Source organism: Syngnathus leptorhynchus, chromosome 18 (assembly GCF_054491065.1).
Source record: "Syngnathus leptorhynchus isolate UIUO chromosome 18, UIUO_Slep, whole genome shotgun sequence".
In the NCBI taxonomy this organism is placed as follows: domain Eukaryota; kingdom Metazoa; phylum Chordata; class Actinopteri; order Syngnathiformes; family Syngnathidae; genus Syngnathus; species Syngnathus leptorhynchus.
The window spans coordinates 2,962,707-2,984,153 of record NC_141212.1 but is presented as its reverse complement, the minus strand read 5'-3'; the positions used below and the strand labels follow the sequence as shown (position 1 = coordinate 2,984,153).

The window sequence follows — 21,447 nt, the reverse complement described above, 5'->3', positions numbered from 1 at the left end:
TGGTTGGACTTTTTAGCAACATTTCAATTTCAAAGAGTCTTGCAGTGGCTGGGGTCTCCGTGGATCCAGTGGCAGATTTGCGCATATTTGGCGGGGGTGATCCTCACCGCCACGTTGAAGTCCCTCTGCTCACCGTCGCCAACTTCCACCCACCGGTGACCCGAGAACACGCCGATCACTCGCCTCCGCCACTTCCCTTTCTCGCCCCCTTGTCTCAGACGGACGTAAACCCCCGCCCCGTCGGCGCCTGGCTGAGCGTCGCAGCGCTGGTACATCAGATCGTCGGACTCCTTCACCACCGAGCAAAAGCGGTAGACCACCTTCTCTCCCCCACGGGTGGCCAGCGGGCTTTCGTCTTCGTCGTAGCCTGAGAAGTGGATCCGGGTCGGGGGGGAGGTGCGGGGCGCCACGCCGATCTCCATGAACTTCTTCTGCTTGACGGCTCGTTTTAGTTCCAGGAGGGCATAGTCGTAGTCCAGGGCCACGGAGTTGGTGGAGTTCTTTGAGCGGATCCATCCTTGAGGGATACGAGTTTGTTTGACTCGTATCCAGCGGAAGACGGGCTGCCTCCCAGGGCGACCGATTCCCGCCCGCCAAGTCCTCCTGTCGTCTCTTCCTGCATCAATTCTATTCATCTCTCCATGCGTCATCTCTTCTTTTTGTCGGTTTCTTCTTGCGGCCCTTGGCCTCCTCCTTTTGTTTTTCAGTTGAAGCACTCCTACTTTCAGGCTTTTCACACTCTCCAGATAGTAACTGCCGTCATGGATGCAGTTTGCCGCCGTCAGCACGTGCCTGGGGGAAACCAGCACCCCGGAGCAACCCGCGGAGAGGCGCACGGCCGCGGCGAAAGGGTAGTTGGTGGCGTAATGCCAGTCGGAGATGACGAAGCGACCGTCGGCGCCGTAAACCTGCCGCTTCCCGCGGGTCGGCGACGAAACGCACGGGGCCGCTCCTGTGGCCTTCAAACCCCGCAAGGTGACGTCGGTACGCGTGCACGTTCCGTTGTCGCGCATCGTCTCGTATCCCAGAATCCTCTCTTGCTCGCTCGGGTTTAAAGGCGGGAGGCCACTTTGACACTCAATACCGCAGAGTCTCTGAACTTTGCCTCCCTTCGCATCCCCCATTGGTCCTCTGAAAAGAGGTTTCTCTTGAAGTTCAGTTTTCATCTCTGTCAGCACCGGGAGCTTCTGCTTGATCCACTTGTGCACATCGCTGCTGGCGTTATTGGCAGCCATGGAGAGCAGCAGACAAAGAAGCTCCAGGAGGCCCATGGCTCTTCAAAACAGAAGATGAAGTTGAGGGGTGAGACAAAGAAACGCGTTACGTCAACAATTTATATAAATGAGACAAACATTGCGTTACTAATTGAACGTTGATCTCAAACGAGCAGCAGCAGCAGATGGCGCCAAATGAACATTTTGGAACAGGTATCTGATCAATTCATCTATTACATTACAAAAGGTCACATTAGAAAATAGCATAACTAACATGTTTGGAATTATCATTCAGAATTCTAAAATAAAATAATAATGATCATAAAAGCAAAGAAGACAAAGTTAAAACTTACCTAAAATATGACAAAAATGCCCAAACCACTTCCAGTAAAATTCTTCTTCGGATTACAAAGCCGCCCGGTCCAGATGATCCATCTTTTACCCAGAGCCTTCAAATCTTTTGTGCGGGGAAGCCTTACAGATTTCTACTCTACTCTCCATCCCACTGCGGAGGCGGAGGGGGGTCGGACGTCACATAGTGGAGCCACATGCAGACAAGTGATGATTTTTTTTGTTTTGGGGGGAGGCGTAGTTATGCCTGTTTGGATGCATTTAGTGCATGTGTGGCATTGATTTTCCGGTCAACCATTCATTTGAATTCATTCATCAGGGTCTTTGAATCTTTGATAACTTTTTAATCTAAAAAATTCCCATTCATGCTTACACCTACATATAATAAGCCAAGTTGGCTGGAGAAAAGTTCAACTTATGAGTAAATAATTAAAATAAATTTAAAAATAATTTATTGCGTGCTTGGATTTTAATATGTTTGAGCGTGATTCATATCTCATTCTAACTTGTGTTTTGTTATCATATCTTGGGATTGATGTCTCGCTGGGAGAGTTTCACTCACGGGAAACCAAATTAATGAAGACACTGAATAAATGTTTAGGTTGGAGGGCGTCCAGTGGAACAAATGAGAGATGCTTGTTTGGGGGGGGGGGGGGGGGAGAGATGCTTGTTAGGTCATTTGAACAGTTTACATTGTCCGGCGGTTGTCTACAGTATGCGTGCCCTGCGATTGACTGGTGGATTGTATAATTTTAGTCATTTCAAAAAAAAAAAAAAGTCCTATGTCAGTACATTTAAATATCGACCCAACCTCTATAATGGAAGAACCTAAAATGCAATAGAATCATTTATTTACTGTACATTGAAAGTTGCATTCCACGGTCTAGACAGCAATTTTGTTAATTAAACACTAACAACTAAAAAAAAAAAAAAGCAAATACAGCACAATGGGGTCAAAACAGCTGCAGCAGAGAGAGAGTGAGCATGTGGACTTCAGTGTTGGTGACTCAGCTGTCAATTTATTCCCAGCTGCTCTCCTCATGCTCTGGACATGGCTCATCCTCTCTTCTACTCAAATGCAGCACGATATGATACACACGCATTATCACGACATACTTTATAAGCAAAGATAACAGCTTCTGTAGGTTAGTTTAAAAAAAAGAACAGAAAATAACTGAACTAAAAACAAAAATACTAATGAAAGAATAAACAGGCTAAATGATGGATGTTTGTAATTCTTTGCCTGCTGTAGGTCTGTTTAGTGTGCGCACGTGTGTGGTCCATGAGTTCTGCTTACAGACGGTCGTGCGTTCACTTTGGACTTATGCCGCACAACATTGGGGCAGACCACCACGCGTGTGACACTTCAACACACGATACGTGGACGGGAGGAACGACCAGTATGGAAGTCTGTCCAAGGGAAAGCAGCTGTGTTGTCGCAGCCGTTTTTTTGGGAGAGCTCGGGGGCCTGACCTCCGACCGCCAATTCAAAGCTGTCCACTTTATGGCTATATTTTCCTCCGTCTGGCGCAAGTCTTAATATTTCTTTTGAAAGACATCCAAGCCTGATATGAGTCAGGAAGAAGTATGGTTGGGAATTGAGCGGAGAGGAGAAGTTATCAACATTTTGGACAAAGCGCTGTTACTTCCATCTGTAAGAACTTGTGATTACATTCCGGGTATTTCCCTAACAGATGCTTGATGGAAGGCCTTGTTAGCTTAATGCAAACGTAGAACAGACAACGGCTATTTCAAAGCACAAACACCAAACTAGAATTTTCTCTAAACAGGAAAAGAACAGGATTATAAACACGTCACAATTATTAATGACAAGAGCGAAGATTGGGGTCTGATAAATAATGCGCAGTGCCACAATGCTCGACTGCACTCGCTTGAGTCCAAGTTGTTGCCACGTGAGCCAACATAAATAATCTTCAAGAACAACTTCTTAAACCGAGGCGGGCGTTGCTTTGTTTTCTGACTTTGCGTTGTTTGTGGACAGTAATCATCGCAGGCGTCAACACAAAAATCTATGCGTCTATCCAACACAAAACTAAAATAACACACACGAAAGGAGGTTAAAGGCAAATAACTGTGGGGGGGGGGGGGTAATGGCTGCCCCCTGAATATGATTTAATATGATTTTTTTCCCAAGGTTTTTCCAAGCATTAAGCATGAGATTTTAATAAGTACTTTTATTTCTTATTTTATAAGTTAGCAAATAAAGCTTAGTTGTACAAGAAAGCAATTGAATGTGGAAAAAGGACTCAAGAGTGGCAAGAATTGGTATTGTGAAACAGCGTTACCTAGAGAGATTCGAACAGACACGCGCGAACGTCCGGCAGATGGCGCTGCAACTCTTTCAGGCGTTTGGAATGAGGCCTTGTGCCCAGACAGACCGCAATTATTCTTGGAGCAAGGACTGAATTATATCAGAGTATGTTTGTGACACTTTTAGGGGATTATTAAAAGGATTTATTTTGGCATGCAGGAAAACTATGAGTGCCCGAGTAGTCTCCTGCGTACTGCACAATTTATTAAGTCGGTAATCGATCCCAGTGCAGAAAGATTTGCTAAGATTTCCTGTTTTGTTCAGGGACCGTCTTCTCATTTGACAAAGATACACACTCAAAAGTTTGGAGTCAAAACGTTTCAGAGTGGAGTGAAGAGAAATGCAGCCAGTTGACTTCCTGCTGATACTCTGCTCCACTTTTGAACTCAAAGGTGTGAAAAGGAGCCATCTTAGTGAACGGCATCTTTTTCGAGTTGAGCGGGCACATCAGCGAATCTCATTAGTGGCCTTGAAAGAGTTTAGTGGGGGCTTATAAATGTGCTCTTCAAGGTGGACTTTGGTCGACAGAGGTCTCCGTGCGAGCCTCTGGGTTCGAATGGATGGGGGCTTTGGACGTCTGCATGAGTATGTGCAGGCTTTACGTCACAGATGACAAGATTACAGGTTGGCAGGTGCAGACTGCAAACAAAAAGACTTAGATAGAAACAATCCTCTAGTGATATCTTGACTTAAGAATGCAACAACTTTGAGCCATTAAAGGAACCAATCAATTTTGATTCAAGAATGTCCAGCTAGTTTAATGCTAATATTTGTGGCATTAACAGGCTAATGTATATATGTGCCATAATGTATAGTATAAATAGTCATGGTGTTATAACCCCACAACCCCACAGTGGAACACAAACGGCACAGCAACACATGTAGACAGACATTTAAAATACTTATGTCCATATATATTCTTTGAAAATCAACTATTGGACGTATAATTTCAACCTGCTGAGTCATTAATACTTGATGTGACTCATTCAATTCCGTTATGATTAAGAAAACACAGCCTAACATTTATAGGATTTAAATGGTCATTATAATCTTTTTGTTTAAAAGATTTAGCGGGATACTTTCGCTTTCGACTAATGACAAAAGAGTAAAAATAGGTGGGAACGCAGAAGATGGTTGAAGGCACATTCTGCTAACGGGCTCACTGTAATCTCTTAATTAACTTCCCCATGGAATTGCGGATACATATGGATATGGTTGGAGAATGGGAAAGGTGGCTTTGGACGCTGTGATCATGAAAAGTAAATTCAGTTTAATTTACAATTACCCCCAAAAATATTCGCTTTTACAAACCACCGATGACTAAAGCGCCTCACTAAAATGACACAAGCAGTCAGTCAATCACAAAACGTGAACGGCGGGCCCCGGTCCCAGCCTTTTGGCAGGCCACCGACAGGCCCTGTCAGAAATCCCCACATCAATCCGCTGATGTCGTCAGACAACGTAGCGCAAGCCGGTGTCATCCACTTGATGGGTCAGAGGGCAGGTAAGTCACCGTTTTGCGCTAAGTCTGACATTGAGCCTGCTGATGAATGGGGGAAAGTGAGAAAGTGTGGCCGGGCCGTCTCGCCTCTGCAAAGTCACCCTGAAACATTTTCTTTATTAACGTTCAAGCATAAGCACACCGAAATGCAACTAATGATGATGGGCTGTACTTGAATTAGAGTGTTCCCCGCTTTATCACTGTTCTTGATGCAATCAATTTTGAGTCAGAATTTGGGTTGTTCTTTGTGTAGTGGAACAAAATATGCTTCGGGACAGACAAAAAAAAAAATTCTTTGACGAAAACAAAATGCTGTTATTCAGAGTAATTAAGTAATTGCAATTATGAAAGGAGAAGGTGCAAGTACACACGCATGCTTTTGTCTGCACATGAGTCTGAACGTGTGTGACTGCACACACACCTGGTAATCTGCAGTAAGCTGGTTTATGGGCTTGTCTGCCATGACGCAAGTATGTTGGCTGACAGATTCTCCCTGACAATGAAAGGCACAGAGGCCCGCGAGCCAGCACGGTCGACTTCCTGATACTGGACCACAGTTTGCCAATGACATTTTTCAAGTATGAGAAAACATTTTTGGAGTTCTGTTGTTTTTACAGAAGTGACGACCATTTAGTTGCATACAAAGGATGCAAACTCAAGTCTGAAAGGGTGTAAAGAATATTCCCTGAGAGGGCAGAGAGACGTTGTCAAGGCCTGCTGGCACACCGCTCAAAGTTCTCAACAAGCATCCTGCAATTATGACCCATAGGTTTCAACTTACAAGATGTTTTTTTTTTTTTTTTTACTGCACCACAGAAAATATATTGACTATAAAAATGTCATGAAAATTTTTGAATTCAATTTGTGTTTGTCACTCCCATTTAATTTGAGTTTGAAAGCAATTGGTTAATTATGAACACAACATTCAGAAAAAGAGGGTGTGCAAACTTGTGCAAACACATTATCTCAATTTTAATTTAAAAGCACTTCCGCGTAGTAGCGAGACTTATGGAGAGATCTTTTTTGCCGATGTAAAATATGACTCAGTAAAATAAGCCTTCTCGAGTATTCTGGGTTTCTCCAGTCCCGCCTCCGCTCGCCCAGCCTGGAAGTGCCGCCTGTCACTCAACGCGAGCCCCGCCCCCCTGACAGTCAGACGGGAAGCTGGCCACAGGCTCGCCCCCTTGCAGCTGTGCAACTTCAAACTCGATGACATCGCGCGCTGTCGGCGACTGAGAAACGGAGTAAAATGTGAGTGCGAAGACGACATACGGCGCTCGATCGAAGGTGCAGAGAAGAGAGAAGGCTGCAAAGTCGTTTTCACGTACTTCGAGTCGCGTGCGTCTAACTGCTCAGAAAGCGGGCCGCTTCTTTTGGACGACATGGATGGGTCAGTGGATTAAGACTGGGAGCAAAAGTGCAATTCTGCAAACATAAGACGTTTTTTTGTTTTTGTTTTTTGTTTTCACTTTACGACGTGTGCGTTAAAGGCCGCCAAAACTTTGAAGCGTTAACGGAACGTCATGGACAAGTCGGGGGCCTGAAAAAACGGTTTCTGTGGGACCCTGTTTGCGAGGCGGTGCGCAGTGACCAATAAGCCTCAGGTTGAGGCGTCTGCTGAATTTAGTTAGGTCGGACAACCACATTTGATTTGCGCACAAGATAGACTTGCGGAACTTTGAGTAAAAAAAAAACAAAAAACGTTTTGACAAGGACGATGGGTGACAATGAGGACGGCGGGGAGAACGTCAGCTTGAGCGTGCTCGATTGGGAGCAAGTGCAACGTTTGGATGCCATCCTGGCCGGCTCCATCCCAATCCACGGTCGGTGGAACTTCCCTACGCTGGAGGTAAGGCCGCGCGACATAGTCAAGGCGGTCCGCAGCCGCATGGAGCAAACGCACATCCGCGTCCGGGAGGTGCGGCTCAACGGCTCGGCGGCCAGCTACGTGCTGCACGAGGACAGCGGCCTTGGATGGAATGACCTGGACCTCATCTTCTGCGCCGAGCTCAAGGGGGAGAAAGACTTCCAAATCGTGAAAGATTTAGTGCTGGACTGCCTGCTGGACTTATTGCCCGAGGAAGTCAATAAGGAGAGGATCACACCCTTGACGCTAAAGGTAAATTCAAGAATGGTATCAGTGCACATAACTGAGGGGGCAGGGGTCACTCATTGAATGGGGGGGGGGGGTCACATTCTTATGTTTCAAAAATACTTGTTTTCTGCACACTCACAAAGAGTTCATCTGTTCTGGTAGTTTCTTCCCCCCCAGCCATTTGAAGACCAGTCCATCTTGCTACTCTACTCCATAGTCCAGACATAAGTAGACGGAAGATTGTTGTCACATGCACTAATGCACGCCAGAAATTCCTGCAGCACCTTCATTGTTGCTGTTAAGCCACTCGATGGCCAGTTTTTCCTGTCGCAACACTTCATTCCATGGTATATTTAATACTTTGGAAATTATTTTGGACCCTTTTCCTCACTGATAGTATTGAACAGTGAGATGCTGTGAAAGCTAACTTTGGACTACGTCGTGTCCTTTAATGTGCATAAGGTCAGGGACAGGTAACATGAAAAATGAGGATTCCATCTACTCCAACTGGATTTGGATCCACATAAATAAATAGCCCCCTGCCACCAGATGACATCAACATCACAAATAAAAGCAAAACAAAATCTATTGCATACTTTGTCCTGATTTGTGACACAGGAAGAGAAGTTAGGAAATACAAGCAACAAGAAGCTGGGTGGCGTGTTCAAAACTTTGTGGTCTATCTCTGAGACTGGTTCTGCTTATTTTTTAATGGAACAATTTTACACCTTGTACGTGTCAATTACAAGCAATATAAACAGTCTCCTGTGTAATCAATTATTAGACCCAATAGGAAATTAAGAGGTTCCCAGTTTTAGTAGCTTACATGAACAATTACCAGGCAAGAACCCAATGACATTCCTAGCATTGTGATGCTAGCAGGTTAGCCACCTAGTGCCATGACCTAAGGGTAAAAGGGTGGAAACATGATGACGTCCAAGTTAAAAATGATTTATCGAACTTTTTGAGGTGTGGCTTAATGAGACTGGTTTTGTGGTATTGCGATGGCTTCAACTTTGGATACAAAGTCAATTTGCGGACCGTTTGTATAAGCTGTGATCAATTCAACGCTTTGTATCCAATTACACTGCTCACCTAATTTGCATTAAAATAACAGGCTTAAAGCAAACGAACCGTAATTCAATTGAAAATCCTCCTAATTTTGTCTTCTTGGATATTCTTGCAGGAGGCCTATGTGCAAAAGATGGTGAAGGTGTGTAACGACTCGGACCGCTGGAGCCTCATCTCGCTGTACAACAACCGCGGCAAGAACGTGGAGCTCAAGTTTGTGGACTCCCTGCGGCGGCAGTTTGAGTTCAGCGTGGACTCCTTCCAGATCCGCCTGGACTCGCTGCTGCTCTTCTACGAGTGCTCCGAGAACCCCATGGCCGCCTCCTTCCACCCCACTGTCTTTGGTGAGAGCGTCTACGGCAACTTCCCCGCCGCCCTGGACCACCTGCGCAAGCGCCTAATTTGCACCAGGAGCCCCGAGGAGATCCGCGGCGGCGGCCTGCTCAAGTACTGCCACCTGCTGGTGCGGGGTTTCCGCGCGGCTTCCGACTCGGAGATGAAACTTTTACAGCGCTACATGTGCTCGCGCTTCTTCATCGACTTTCCCGACGTGAGCGATCAGAGGCGCAAGCTGGAGTCCTTCCTACAGAACCACTTTGTGGACTTGGAGGACAGGAAGTACGACTACCTGGCCGTGTTGCACCAAGTGGTGAAGGAGAGCACCGTGTGCCTGATGGGCTACGAGCTGCGGCAGACACTAGGGCTCATCTCCTCGCTGGCGTGGCGTGCGCTGGCCGAGCACCATGCCATCCCCAATGCGGCCAACGTCACCTGCTTTTACCAGCCCGCCCCGTACGTCTCCAACTGCAACTTTAGCAACTACTACGTGGCCCAGGTCCAGCCCCTCTTCACCTGCCCTCCCTCGCCGCCCCGCCAGTACATTCCTCGCTTGCAGCATCCCATGCACGCGACCTGGCTACCCTGTAACTAGACCCTGCACTACGGCTGCACGCTTGACAAATTTGTCCCAAACGTGCATTGCTTCCTCGATGCTGTAAAGTTCAACAACAAAGGCCGATCAATTGTTCACACAGTACCTTTGTTGTAAGCAGTAAGGGATCAAAACATTGTGTCATTAAAACGACATAGTTGGCTTAGCTTAATGCTAACAAGCAATGCAACATGCCTTTGACATGCTAACGGTTAGCATCGAGTCGCAGCTTTGGAATCGATAGATATTTGAGCATTAACAGAGGAGCAACACAAGTTGACATAAGAATTCTCAGGGATGAATTCTTTCTCCTCTTTGGAAAACAGCCTGATACAGAATCTTACTGAGTCACTAGGAGTGGCAGTAGAATGAATAGGCTACGCATCTAGAACAGTCAATGAGTGTGATGTTCTCAAGATGATGTTATGATCAAATATAGCGGGGATTTTCTGTCGGTTACCATGTGACACCTTTAATCATGCAAAAACACAGAAGTGACTCTTAGCCCAAAGGTCAAGAGAAACAGCAATGCAATGCACATTTTAATTCTTCACAGCAACTAAGTGCCTAAAAAAAAAAAAAAAAAAAAAAGAAAGAGGGAAAAATATATTTTTGCAATTTCCTGAGGGTGGGGAGGTGCAAAGTGTGCTCAGTGGTGTATGTATTTCCAAGCTAAGAATGAATGTATTGCTAAACAAAATATAACTAGGCGGAGTCAGGATATATATATATATATTATTTTTGTTTTTTTACACTGAGGACCCAAGTGTATTTTTATTTGTATGTTTACGTGGTAGTTGTGGCTCTCGCCTGAAACTCGTCCGATTACCAAAGAGGAAGTAACGACATAACCAACTGCACGGTGACGCAAAGATGTGAAGGGAAGCGGTAGACTGCGTTGACATAAAAATGCTTGCGCTAATAAAATAGAAGGGGGAAAAAAACAATGAGCCCATTACAGACAGTTGGATTTTTTTATCATCCGGGTGAAGGCATCATTAAAATGCTGAAATGGACAAAAAATAATAATCTGAAGCAATTTTTAATTATACAGACTAATTAAAAAGAACAATCAGATACACCCGAAAAAATTTTTTTGCTTTTATTTTGTGTGACCATTCAATGTCATGGTGGTGGTGAGCAGAGGTGGATATATTGATTGATGCACTTCATTTTGCCTTGGTTGATTCAAGACGGGATTCAATTCAGATTGAACGACTCCTTTCCCTACTGTGAATTGTTGCACAAGAAGCTTTCTATCAGGAAATGTTTTGGGGTGGCGTTACAGTTTTTCTATCAATCAGATTTTTTTTGAACAGTTTTGTCTTGTTTTTCTGATATACAGCGGGCCGATGATTGATGCGATGACTCGGAGGTGTTAATTGTGATCACTGCGTCATTCAGCACACCCAGCACTTTTGAGAGATTGTCCTTGGTGTATTTTGTTTTTCACACAGAAATGACAATTCCGATGGTGTGCGTGTGCTGGAATTAAATGATTAAAGTCAAAAAAAGGAAGACTGAGAGTGCGTCACTTTCTTTACGTTTCAGTATCTATTCGCAGGTGAAAGTAAAAGTCGCCAAAGGGTCAACGCTCGAAGGTGCCCACGCTGGGCCTATGCCAGCCGGTGACAGCTGAAGCTGAGAGATTTCCCCCGGGCGAGACGTCACCGACAAGCCTGCGGCCGTCATCGCGCCGCTTGCCAACCTTCATTAGCTTGCCTTGGCACAGGCGAGTTAATCGCGCAACATGCCGAAATGTGAGGTGGGGCATTACAGGTAAAACCACACTCTGAAAAGCACATCTTCAGCGTTTCACTATTTTTCTACAACTTGTTCTCTAATGAGCTGAGTGGTAAACAAACAAAAAAAAGAGTGCCCGATTTCAAATGGCTTTTACTTGAATATTCTTACTAGTCGTAGCTACGAATCAAAGTAAATATGCTAACGAGAGCGTCAATGTCATCCACTTCTAAATATAGAAGGGCGTCGCCCTGCCCTCAGCCACCGTAAAGACATTAGGCCAGTTACAGAAAGCTGATTATCATTCCTCGCTACGTACTGTGTCACCGCAAAACGATTTACAGTCCGCCCGCCAAAGCTCGCTGGGATTGGAAAGAATAGCAACCAAAAAATGCAGTCCACTTCCTTATCAAGGGTTCAACAGGAAGTGGGAACGGAGGGATTGAGGTGTTTTTGTACAATGAGGGAGCAAACTAGGACACCAGAGCAGGGAGATGCAGCGGCCAAAATTTTAGTCTACATAAAGAGTCTCAAAGGGAGCGCTGGGCAGAGGAAATCTGCCTCCCGCTCATTTTTCTTAAGAAATTCAACCTTTGTACTAATGATTTATTGACGTTTTAAACAAAAAAAAAACGAATCAATTGAGAGGCATTGCCAAACGGAACAGTTTCCCATGAATTGAGAATCAAAGCGGGCATTGTTAAGTAATATGTGACGATGTCCGCAGAGGAGCAGCCCTCCCTCTCACAGGTCCGCTAAGTTTTGCTACGTGTCCGCTTTGCGACTGTAGAAAGCACAAAAGCCAATAAAGGCGACACATGGCATCGGAAACTTCATGAGCAATCAAAGACACGCACGCACGCACACAAAAAGATTCCTTTGAAATGTGATGGGCATCTTTAGTTGATTGTCTGCGTCGTTAAAAAAAGGAAATTATCGTAAAAAGTGCAGCACATATTGAATTACTTGTGCATTTCTCTGTGTTTGTTTGAGACAGGAAATGTTAAACTTGATGCGGTCATCATCGCAAACACACTCTCACACGTACAAACTCCAGTTATGTTGGAGATGGACCAGTTGGAACGGCAGCAGGGCCAAAGAGTACATCTCCTCCCAGCCCAGATCAGAGGTCAGCGAGTAAATCAAACAACAGCCAGACTGTGAGAAACAACAAGTGTGTGTGTGTGTGTGTGTGTGTGTTGAAGTGTATGAGAGTGGACTGACGAGAAGGACACAACTGCGTGCGTACGTGTATTCATTGATCCGTTTTTGGATGGAGAAAGCACGGCGTCTTGACATATCATAATTCAAGTCATCCTTGCCTATCAAAATGAATGGGAGTGCCATTAATCGGTTCAAACAGGGCGCTGCTAAACGGTTGCTTTCCATTAGCCCGTCCGTCTATGGCGTTTCCCATCATGCGCTAGCATTAAAAAGCACGTCAACTTTGGTCGGCATTAAAAAAATGTTTTTTTCAAAATGATCCGAGTTGAGTTACGTCCCAACGACGGCTCGCAGCACAAAAAAACTAATTCTTCTTATTCACATTTGGGATAACTCTGTGGGGACAATTTGGTGGGGACCCTTTTCTTTTGCCAGTTGAATAAAGTCATGCTTGGATAATGGAAATGGAACGGAGATTAGAGTCAAGGCCGCCCTCAGCCAAAATGTTAAATTATTCTCATCTTGGACCTGTCATGGATGCCTTTTTTCTCCAACTGGAGACCCATAATGCGAGGAAGACAAATGAACACATGCACCCGCAATATTTCCCACAGACACTCTCCAAATGATCTGAAAGTGGGTTGATTTTTTTTTAAGATCAAGAATCTTCAATGCCATGAGTACAAAAAGACATCAGTAAGCAAAACCCCACTGGTTTGATTATAAGGCCCGACACTAAAAACGCTACTAATAAGTCATACTTGTTGGCTACACCAATGACCATGAGAGTTTTCCGTGACACCGGATGCCAAACAGCCGTCTAGGCTCGGGCAATAAATCAGACTCATCCACAATCTTAAGTGTTTATGCCGGCTTGTGTAAACGCCGGCCAGCTGGACTCAGGCCAACGCTGGAACAGAGATTAGCTTGTTTCGGGGCAGAGAGCGGCCGGCCTCCGCCAACACGGCCGATGATGTGTAACCCGACACGCGGAGCTGGAAGTGATTGGCTTGTTTGCGCTGGAAGATCAGGAGTCGTGAAATTTATTGTCTTATGGACATGCTACAATGTAATCCGTTCTAAGTCTAAAACAACAACAACAAAAATTATGATGAAAAAGCCAGTATGCCAAATATAGTCGTCCCCTGCCTGGATTGGCAAAGGTTGTGTCCGAAAATAACTGCTCGACTTTGAGGTCGCAAGTGACGGGTTTGGTTTTTAAAAGGGCCAATGACTCAAAGTGGGCCAAAAGTGTCATTTTAGGAGGCTTCTAGTCATGTGACCTCTTGAATCAGAGCTGCAAAGCGAGCACGTCGCGGCAGAACATGTTTCGGTACATATCAATTATAAAGATAATTATTGTCTGTGACATATTGTTCTGAATACAAAAGAGATGACCTTGGCGCTCTTTGTAGGAGCTGTTCTTTTGTTTTTGTTTCTTTAAAAGCAGACACGTTCGGGAAGACTATTACTTGCAAGTTTGAGCTCGCCAACTGTCGGGATCCACGTGCTCATTGTGCAACAAAGTACTTTGCGCAAAATCGCTGTCAAAATCAGCGCTCGGGCGTCCATAAGTAATGTTGAGGCATGTGTGGATTGAGCGGCAACGCTGCCAGACAGTTAAGTCAAATACTGGAAAAGGGGGGGGGTTCTTCTGCAAACCCGACTTTTATTATTATACATTCAGACAGCTGGGAAGTAGGCAAAGCCCCATTTGGGAACTTTCCGTTTCCATACGAAGATGGTTCTCATGACCAAAACGAGTTTTATTTGCGGCGAGACGCTAATTAGCCACATTTGGTCCAGTTTTAGTTAGGTGACACAGGTAATTGTTCTAAAAATAAATGTAACAAAATTGCTAATTTGTTCATGCATGTCCCTGTCTAGCTAAGACTGCAAAATATGTCGAAACCTATATGAAGATGCATTCAATCCGCTAGCCCTCTCCCCAACATTCCGGCATGTGGTCCCACCCCAGGAGCTTTCTCACTTCCACATTGCTCATGAAAGCAAGCCCTGTCCTCCGCCTCCTCTCAGGTGCAGCTGGGTCTCGGGTGATCCGTTCGAGCTGTTGACCGGACGAGGAGAACGAGGAGGGGAAGGAGGCCCAGGAAACGAGGAGGGTGGGCTATCACGACTGCGTGCCGTCATATAGACAGCCGGGTTATCTATGAGCACTTGCAGCTTTGTGTGCTGACTCAGCAGAAAGGTTCCAAATACACATGGGCACCCCGTTAAGGATTTTTACAAATTCTGCTCATCTCCAAACAAACGTGACACAACTTGTCAACGTTGATGAGAAATGAATATTCCATGATTATCTTTGCTGCCTCTCACCATCCCACTGCGTCGGGTGGAAAACTGTGCATTTTCATGGTGGCAACAACCACCACCCGATGACTCTCCCAAGCAGCACACCATTCTTTTACTTTGACGACAGTCATTGTCACATTCTAACCGCAAACACACCTGAGCGATTTCCACTCGTGGCAGAAACACACCTGCATCTGTTCAAGTGCACCTGGCATGACGTCAATGAGCGGCCTCGAGAAAGACGGCAAGCCCGCGGGCTATAGGATGCCGTTTACGACGTGGTGAATATCGGGTAATGGCCATGATTTGCGTTCCCGGCTCCATTCATACGTCAATGTTTTTCATGCTAAATGCGCCGTTTAGTCTGCGGCAATTATCACGTCACACGCCGTTTACAAGCGAGGGCCATAAAAGTAAACCACCTCCATGTTAACGCAACTCGACATGCATGGGTGTACTTGACTGGAGGGAGGGGGTCCTAATCGGGTAACTCCTCACAACCCAAAGTGACCCAGCTGCGGTATCTAAGAACAGGACCTGTGGCAGCTGAAAAGCTTTTGCTTCAGCTTACCTTCACACCGCACATATTGACCGACATAAGCATCAGCAGCAGCAGTCAGGGAAAGCGTGCAACATGCGTGATTGAGTAGCGAGCAGCTGCATACGTGCTAGTGCTGTTCGCCGCCATGTTTGGACAGCAAACATCGTTATCCCTTTAGGTCGCCAATGAAGTTCACATTCATCAATCAAATGGAAAGTTGAATCTTAAAATAACAATACACTAAGTTTGCCAATGTGTTCTGTTGGCTTTGATTTTTCTTAGGGAGGGGGAGGAGGGGGTGAGTAGACATTGCCATTAGTGGAAACAGATGCTTTCAGGACTTTAAAGCAGAAATTAATTACATGGTTAATTACTTGGCTAGGCAGATTTTTTTGGGGGGACGTCTCTTGCAAGGGTTGACATAAGTTCATGTTTTTTGCTAATTCAGTGACTTCATAAAGAAACCTTCCTATCCCTGTGAACCTCTGCTTTTGTTTCTTTACGAACACAAAATCACGGAAGCTAGCTGGAGCCCAACACACTGACGCGCTTGTTTTAGTAATGACATATTTATGCTCTTGCAATGTAGGTTCGAAAATGACCCCAGCAAAGGGCGGTCAGAGGTGAGGACAGAACAAAGGCAGACGCAGCCGAGAGGAGGGCAGGATGCAAAGAGATAGCTGGCTGCTCTTATAAAAATATACAAATAAAAAATAAATAAAAAGAAGGCGTGCGTCAACATCACAATTCAATGTAATGCTTGATGATGTCACCATCGTAATTCAAACAAACCGTCTCTGCATAACGTCTGCGTTGAACTCACTTTAGACACGCTGGCATCAAAACATCCTCCCCCATCACCATGGAAACGCCACATTGCACAGAGCGCCATTGTGAAGGTGAAAAAAAAAAAAAAAAGTCAAGACTCAAGTCTGACTTGTCTTTGTGTTTGACGGCTTTACATCAACGGTGGAGGAGAAATACTGTTTTTGCTAAATATATTTGGTTTGAATTGATGCAATGTTTGGCTGGCAAGCTAAACTAAAAACAAAAGAAAGAAAAGAACAAATAATTCCACCTCCTCGCTGCGGTCTAATCACTTTCATATTAGTCGCGAAACTAATCCGATTAGCGGCAAAAAAAGACAAAGTCAAATTCTTGACTCCGCTGACCACAAGTGGTGTTTGTCTGCGCTCACTCGAGAGCCCGAGATATCAGTTACATATTGACGTCAGCGCCAAAAAAGATAAGTGGGGGACAAAAAAAATGGACTCCTCGCAATTGGGTTTGCGTGGACTAAAGAAGCAATTTGAGCGCAGCTGATGAGCAGACATCTGGGGAAAGAAAAACGGGACAATGGCAAAGACAGGGTGACGACAAGGAAAACATAACTGGGTGCTTTCGAAATGTGACGCAACAAAATCGGATTTTAATGAGGATTTTGGTGGCTCGCTCGCAAGTTGCAAGACGGCGGTCAACGAGGTCAAACAGGCAAAACGTTTTGAGAAAATGAAGAACATCTAAGCCTTGAACAGCGGCCATTTATTATTTTCATATTTGCAGGGGGAACCCCCCCCCCCCCAAACAAATGGATTTGCAACATTGTGCATGCCAAGGCCAACAGATCTGTTCAATAACAAGCTTGGCTCCTCCTCATCATCATCCCAACATGCCGAAATTGTTGTTGGACATTTTTCTCTGCGGATGAACTCAGCCTCGGCAAATACGGTAATAGGGAACGCATGGCGCGAATGCTTTGCGACATCATGCGAGGCAAAGTTCACACCCTTAGGGCAGCACACGTGTAGCAAAAAGCGGAACTTTACATGCTAACGCTCCCGATTTGTATATATCATATACAGCCGTGTAACACCTGGAGCTATACTGTACGGCTTGACAGCAAACTGGAAGACGAACTGGAGGATTGTTTATGATCCAACAACTGCGTTCCCACATACATCACTCTAATTAGTTTGTTTACAAGCGTGGTTCCTACACGCCTAGAGTACGTTTACTGACAACTGCCCCCGCAATCGTTTAGCCCGAGCGCTGTTTTGAAGCCTCCGGGATCAAGTAATCAGTCTAGCTGCCGGTGCCTCATTCAAGCCATGTTTGTCTTTTGCTTCCAGATCACTACGTAGGCCACCGTCGCCGCTTCCAGAACTGGTCTCCCCGCAGTACATCACAGAGGAAAAACAAGCCGGCTCCTCCCGCGTAGCCTCAACCGATCGTAAATCACATGCTGATAGCTGGTGTAAAGCGCCATAAAAACTATAAGAGCGCTTCCCTTCCCCTCACAAATTACAGCCTTCGAGATCCTTCAACGCCCAGTCAAACGCAGCCGTCATTAATCACGGCCCCCTGGGGGGAGAAAAGCGCCTTAATTCCTCGCTTTGATGAGTTTGGTGGTAAAAGTGACGCAGGTGGCGCTTTGGGTGTCTTTATCAAAAACACGACGAGTACAAATTTGCTACTGAGCGAGGAACGTCAAACTCGTTTCCATTGCGGGGCACATAATAGTGATGGTTGCATTCCGAGGGCCCGCAAATAGAAAAATTATATATATATATAAAAAAATTAAATAAATACCTAAACAATGGTGTTTGTCATTGTATGTTAGCATTAAGCTAGGTCACAAATAAAAATCGGGTCGATTCGTCACTAATATACCAAAGAATCACGAGGTTCAGCTTGGAGGTCAAGTACTTTCTGTCATCTATTTGCAAGTTATGCGGGTCACAGAACTGTACGACAAACCTTCCCACGCATTCATAACCAAACTGGCCGCGTGCTCCAACAGCTAATCATACAAATAACAGTCCTATCTCGAGTCACAATCATAAGTGCATCGTGGGGGGAGGTGGGGGGGGGCATATTTCAGTTGATAAAGCAAGCAGACACAAAAGTCTGAAAGTTGAGCTTTTTTTTTTTTTAACCGGTTGTCCGCGTAAAAGTTAGAACTTCAGATACCGCCGCAGTTCAGTTTCATTATCGGGGAAAATAAAAGGAATGGGGGGGACGACAGACGTCTGCGATGCCTTCTCTTATTTTAGCGCAAGAAAACGTCTGGCTGCATATTTGCACTGTGATGTAGAAAAACGGATTCAGTTAAACTTACAGTGTATAGAAGTTTTTTGTTTTGTTTTTTTAATTGACTGAGTCAGCAACCGCGGAGGAAATGATGGGAACGAGCGTTATGACTCATCGCCTCCCGAAACAGGGCAAAGAGAACAAACAAACGAGCGCTGATTGGAATTAAACGTTCACGCTCCGAGATTTGGCTAGAAGACTCGCACGTACGCCCATGCGGTCCTCGTCTTGACGAGACATCTCCCGACCTTGCAATATCAAGTTACGGCCTTAGGCTGCTGTCATATTTGTAGAATTCCACTTATGTGAGGAAATATTCGAAATATCAAACACGCTATCTTTTCCTTGGTCACTTTTATCTTTTCCCTAAATTCTTTTAACGTTTTAAGACAACCCCTCGTCGCAAGCTCGCTTTCTCACCATCGAACCAAAGCTCCCCATTGATGGCCAACATCTGCGTCTTCCCGAGGAATCGCACCAGATCAATAATCGTTGGCAACCATACTGGCAAATGTTGTGACAGCCCTGACTGACTACTTGGAAGGAAGGTCTGAGCAAGAATGACATCAATTGCTGCGTGTGCATTTTCCACACACTAGTTTCCAATTTACACAATGTCTTTGCGATGTTTGATGTTGCCGATTTGAGAAATGTCTTTTCAATTACGGGCTATGGCGGCCAGCATATGGCCTTTTTTGCAAAACACTCGAGTCTTATTTGAATGACTCAATCTCTGCTGTGGCTTTCCAGTTCCTTGGAAGTCATGCGGACAACAACGTCTCAATGGGAAAATGAAAATCAGGCTTAGCCAGATTCTTTTTACTTGCGAAAAGCACTTGAAATGATTCCCATGGCAAAAATGATTTAGTACGTTTTTCAGCACGTAGACCTCCGCTAAGACTGAGGAAAATAGTGCTAAATTCTTTCAGCCGAGTTTGTTTTGTAGGTGCCAGCGTACCATATTCAAACAAAATTTGGAGTTTAGCAAAGGAGTGCAATGAGCTAGGTAGCTAAGCGGCCTAAGAAAACATTGTCGTCAGAGGCGGAGCTAGAGGTGGGACCGCAGAAAGAACAAGAAAGACCCTAGCTCTGCCAGCGGGTTACCAATAAACTACTGCACGTTTCGACTTTAATATAAATTTGGGCCGTCTTTTTCATCTCAGTGGCAGCGGTCACAAGCGGTGCTCTGCATAGTCAGGCACTGAACTCAGCCACGGCAGGGTCGCAGGCAGTGGGTCAGTCCTTTGGGACGGAGGCATCCCCTCGAGATTAACATTAACCGAACATGACAGCGCTGAGAGGCTTTGAGCTCTGCCCGGGCTAGCGGATTAAAGCGGCCGACCGCAATACCTACAACGAGTACCTTACAATGTGTTCTTGAAGCTTGGCTAATATTGCGAATGCTAAATTTGCTCATGACAATTGAATCCATACTCTCTGTTTATCGTTGAATCGGGGCTAAGTTAGTTTCACATTTGCAGTCAGTAAAATGTGAATACAAGTGATGACAGGTGTCATAAATTCAGAGAGAAAAGTCACTACTTTGCATCCACTTCAAGGCAAAAATTTGAATAAGATCTAAGCGTTGATTAGTTTATATTTGGATAACTGATCTTTTTGGACGGCTTACTGGATCGAAAATATCGAGGCTAAGGAGTTTTGGGAAGAACTGGGCTAGAATCAGCTGTAATTAGCGACCGCACTGTGCTGGAAGGACCTCGTGTTGACATCTGCCAGCCAGGCCCCACTTTGCGGATCCTTTCTGCTGACGTTGGGAAAAAAGCTAAAAATGATCCGAAAAACAATGATTATTTTGTAGCCGCGCTTGTTTTTGGGTGAATTTGTGGAACATCCACCACGTTGTGTCCTCTGACTAATTCGACGCCGCTGCGGCCAAAGTCGTGAGTGGCCCACACCGGGTGCCAACTGAGGACAGATCCTGCATGGTGCTCAGATTTCCTGTGGGCCTGCCAAGTCAGTGAACTAAGCGCAATTGCCTCCAGCTAAACTTAAGTCCGGGGAGGAAAATATTTACCCTCAAAAAATATTAGCAGACTCTTTAAACATGGAAAGTTCATGTTGTAACGGCACATCAATAAGTTATAATTGTGGTTGTGCAAGAAGTTTTGCATGAACCGGATTTTTTTTCTTCTTCTAAGGTTCATAGGTAGGCTGTGTCTGAAGCAGGGACAAAGAATGTCATTCGTTATTAAGTCGCCAGCTTGGAGCCAAGAATCGTATTTCATCAGAGAAGGGAGTGCACTCACTCAAGACCACCACCACGACACAAAGGACCACAGGACCTATTACGAGAGTCTTTGCCCTCATCTGTGACTGACAGGGAAACTGCACTACAAGAACTATTTTAAAAAATCTGTACTGTAGTTTTTTAATGGTACAATCAATACCGCATTGATTGATTTGACTGAATAAAGGAACTTTGGTATGCAACACAAGACCCAGCCCAAATTAATCTCTGAGGTAATTTTACTGTAAAATGGTTAGTTGGTTACAGGAAGCCATAAACGAGTACGTCAAAAAAGCAAAAGAGTGAAGCAATAATAAAAAAAAAAAAGTAGAGGTCCATCATCTGGGCCGTGTTAAGGCCCTGAGCGCCCCTGGCCGGAAAATGCAACTTCCTTTCAGCAAAACACAGGCAACGGGAACGTACGCATGGCATGTACAAAGTTTAAACTTTTATGAGTGGCAGTAAAAGAAACAGCTTTAATGCCCCATATGTTGAAACGCCGCAGACATACCGAGAAGGAGCAATCGGCTACTGAATGGAACCAGTCAAACGTCAGATTGATGTATTTGCCTTTCCAATAAAAAACATATGAAAAGACTGTTATGCAACACACGGGATTCGGATTACACGCGCACACTCACACACACACGCTCGGGGACAGTGACACTCCGCAATTAGATGCAATTTGAGGTGAAAAGAGCTATTTGAGACGTTATTCTGCCATTCCTTTACCATGTATGATTTTAATTTAACTCTGTTATTGTATATGAAATATTTATGTCTTTTAGGTACTTCTTAATGTATAAATAAAAAGTATACTGTACATAAAGTAGCGCTACTTGAGAGCGCTTAA

The 21,447-nt window shown here is 45.0% G+C and overlaps 3 protein-coding genes across 3 annotated transcripts in view; 1 reads left to right on the top strand and 2 right to left on the bottom strand.

The window, feature by feature from the left end:
- Positions 1–21,447, bottom strand: part of pgm3 (phosphoglucomutase 3) — a 40,790-nt gene that overhangs the window by 16,593 nt on the left and 2,750 nt on the right. The gene's annotated exons all lie outside the window — the stretch shown is intronic.
- Positions 30–1,271, bottom strand: LOC147042367 (inactive serine protease 35-like). The gene has a single exon (XM_085938288.1). It carries the CDS (start codon positions 1,269–1,271, stop codon positions 30–32), a length of 1,242 nt encoding a protein of 413 aa, XP_085794414.1.
- Positions 6,551–11,029, top strand: LOC147042366 (terminal nucleotidyltransferase 5A-like). The gene is made up of 2 exons (XM_085937874.1): positions 6,551–7,517; positions 8,680–11,029. Exons 1-2 carry the CDS (start codon positions 7,116–7,118, stop codon positions 9,493–9,495), a joined length of 1,218 nt encoding a protein of 405 aa, XP_085794000.1. The 5' UTR covers positions 6,551–7,115; the 3' UTR covers positions 9,496–11,029.

Coding starts and splice junctions, on each gene's coding strand:
- LOC147042367 (XM_085938288.1), bottom strand. CDS start 1,271: ATGGGCCTCCTGGAGCTTCTTTGTCTGCTGCTCTCCATGGCTGCCAAT.
- LOC147042366 (XM_085937874.1), top strand. CDS start 7,116: ATGGGTGACAATGAGGACGGCGGGGAGAACGTCAGCTTGAGCGTGCTC. Junction 7,518..8,679: donor TCACACCCTTGACGCTAAAG/GTAAATTCAAGA, acceptor ATATTCTTGCAG/GAGGCCTATGTGCAAAAGAT.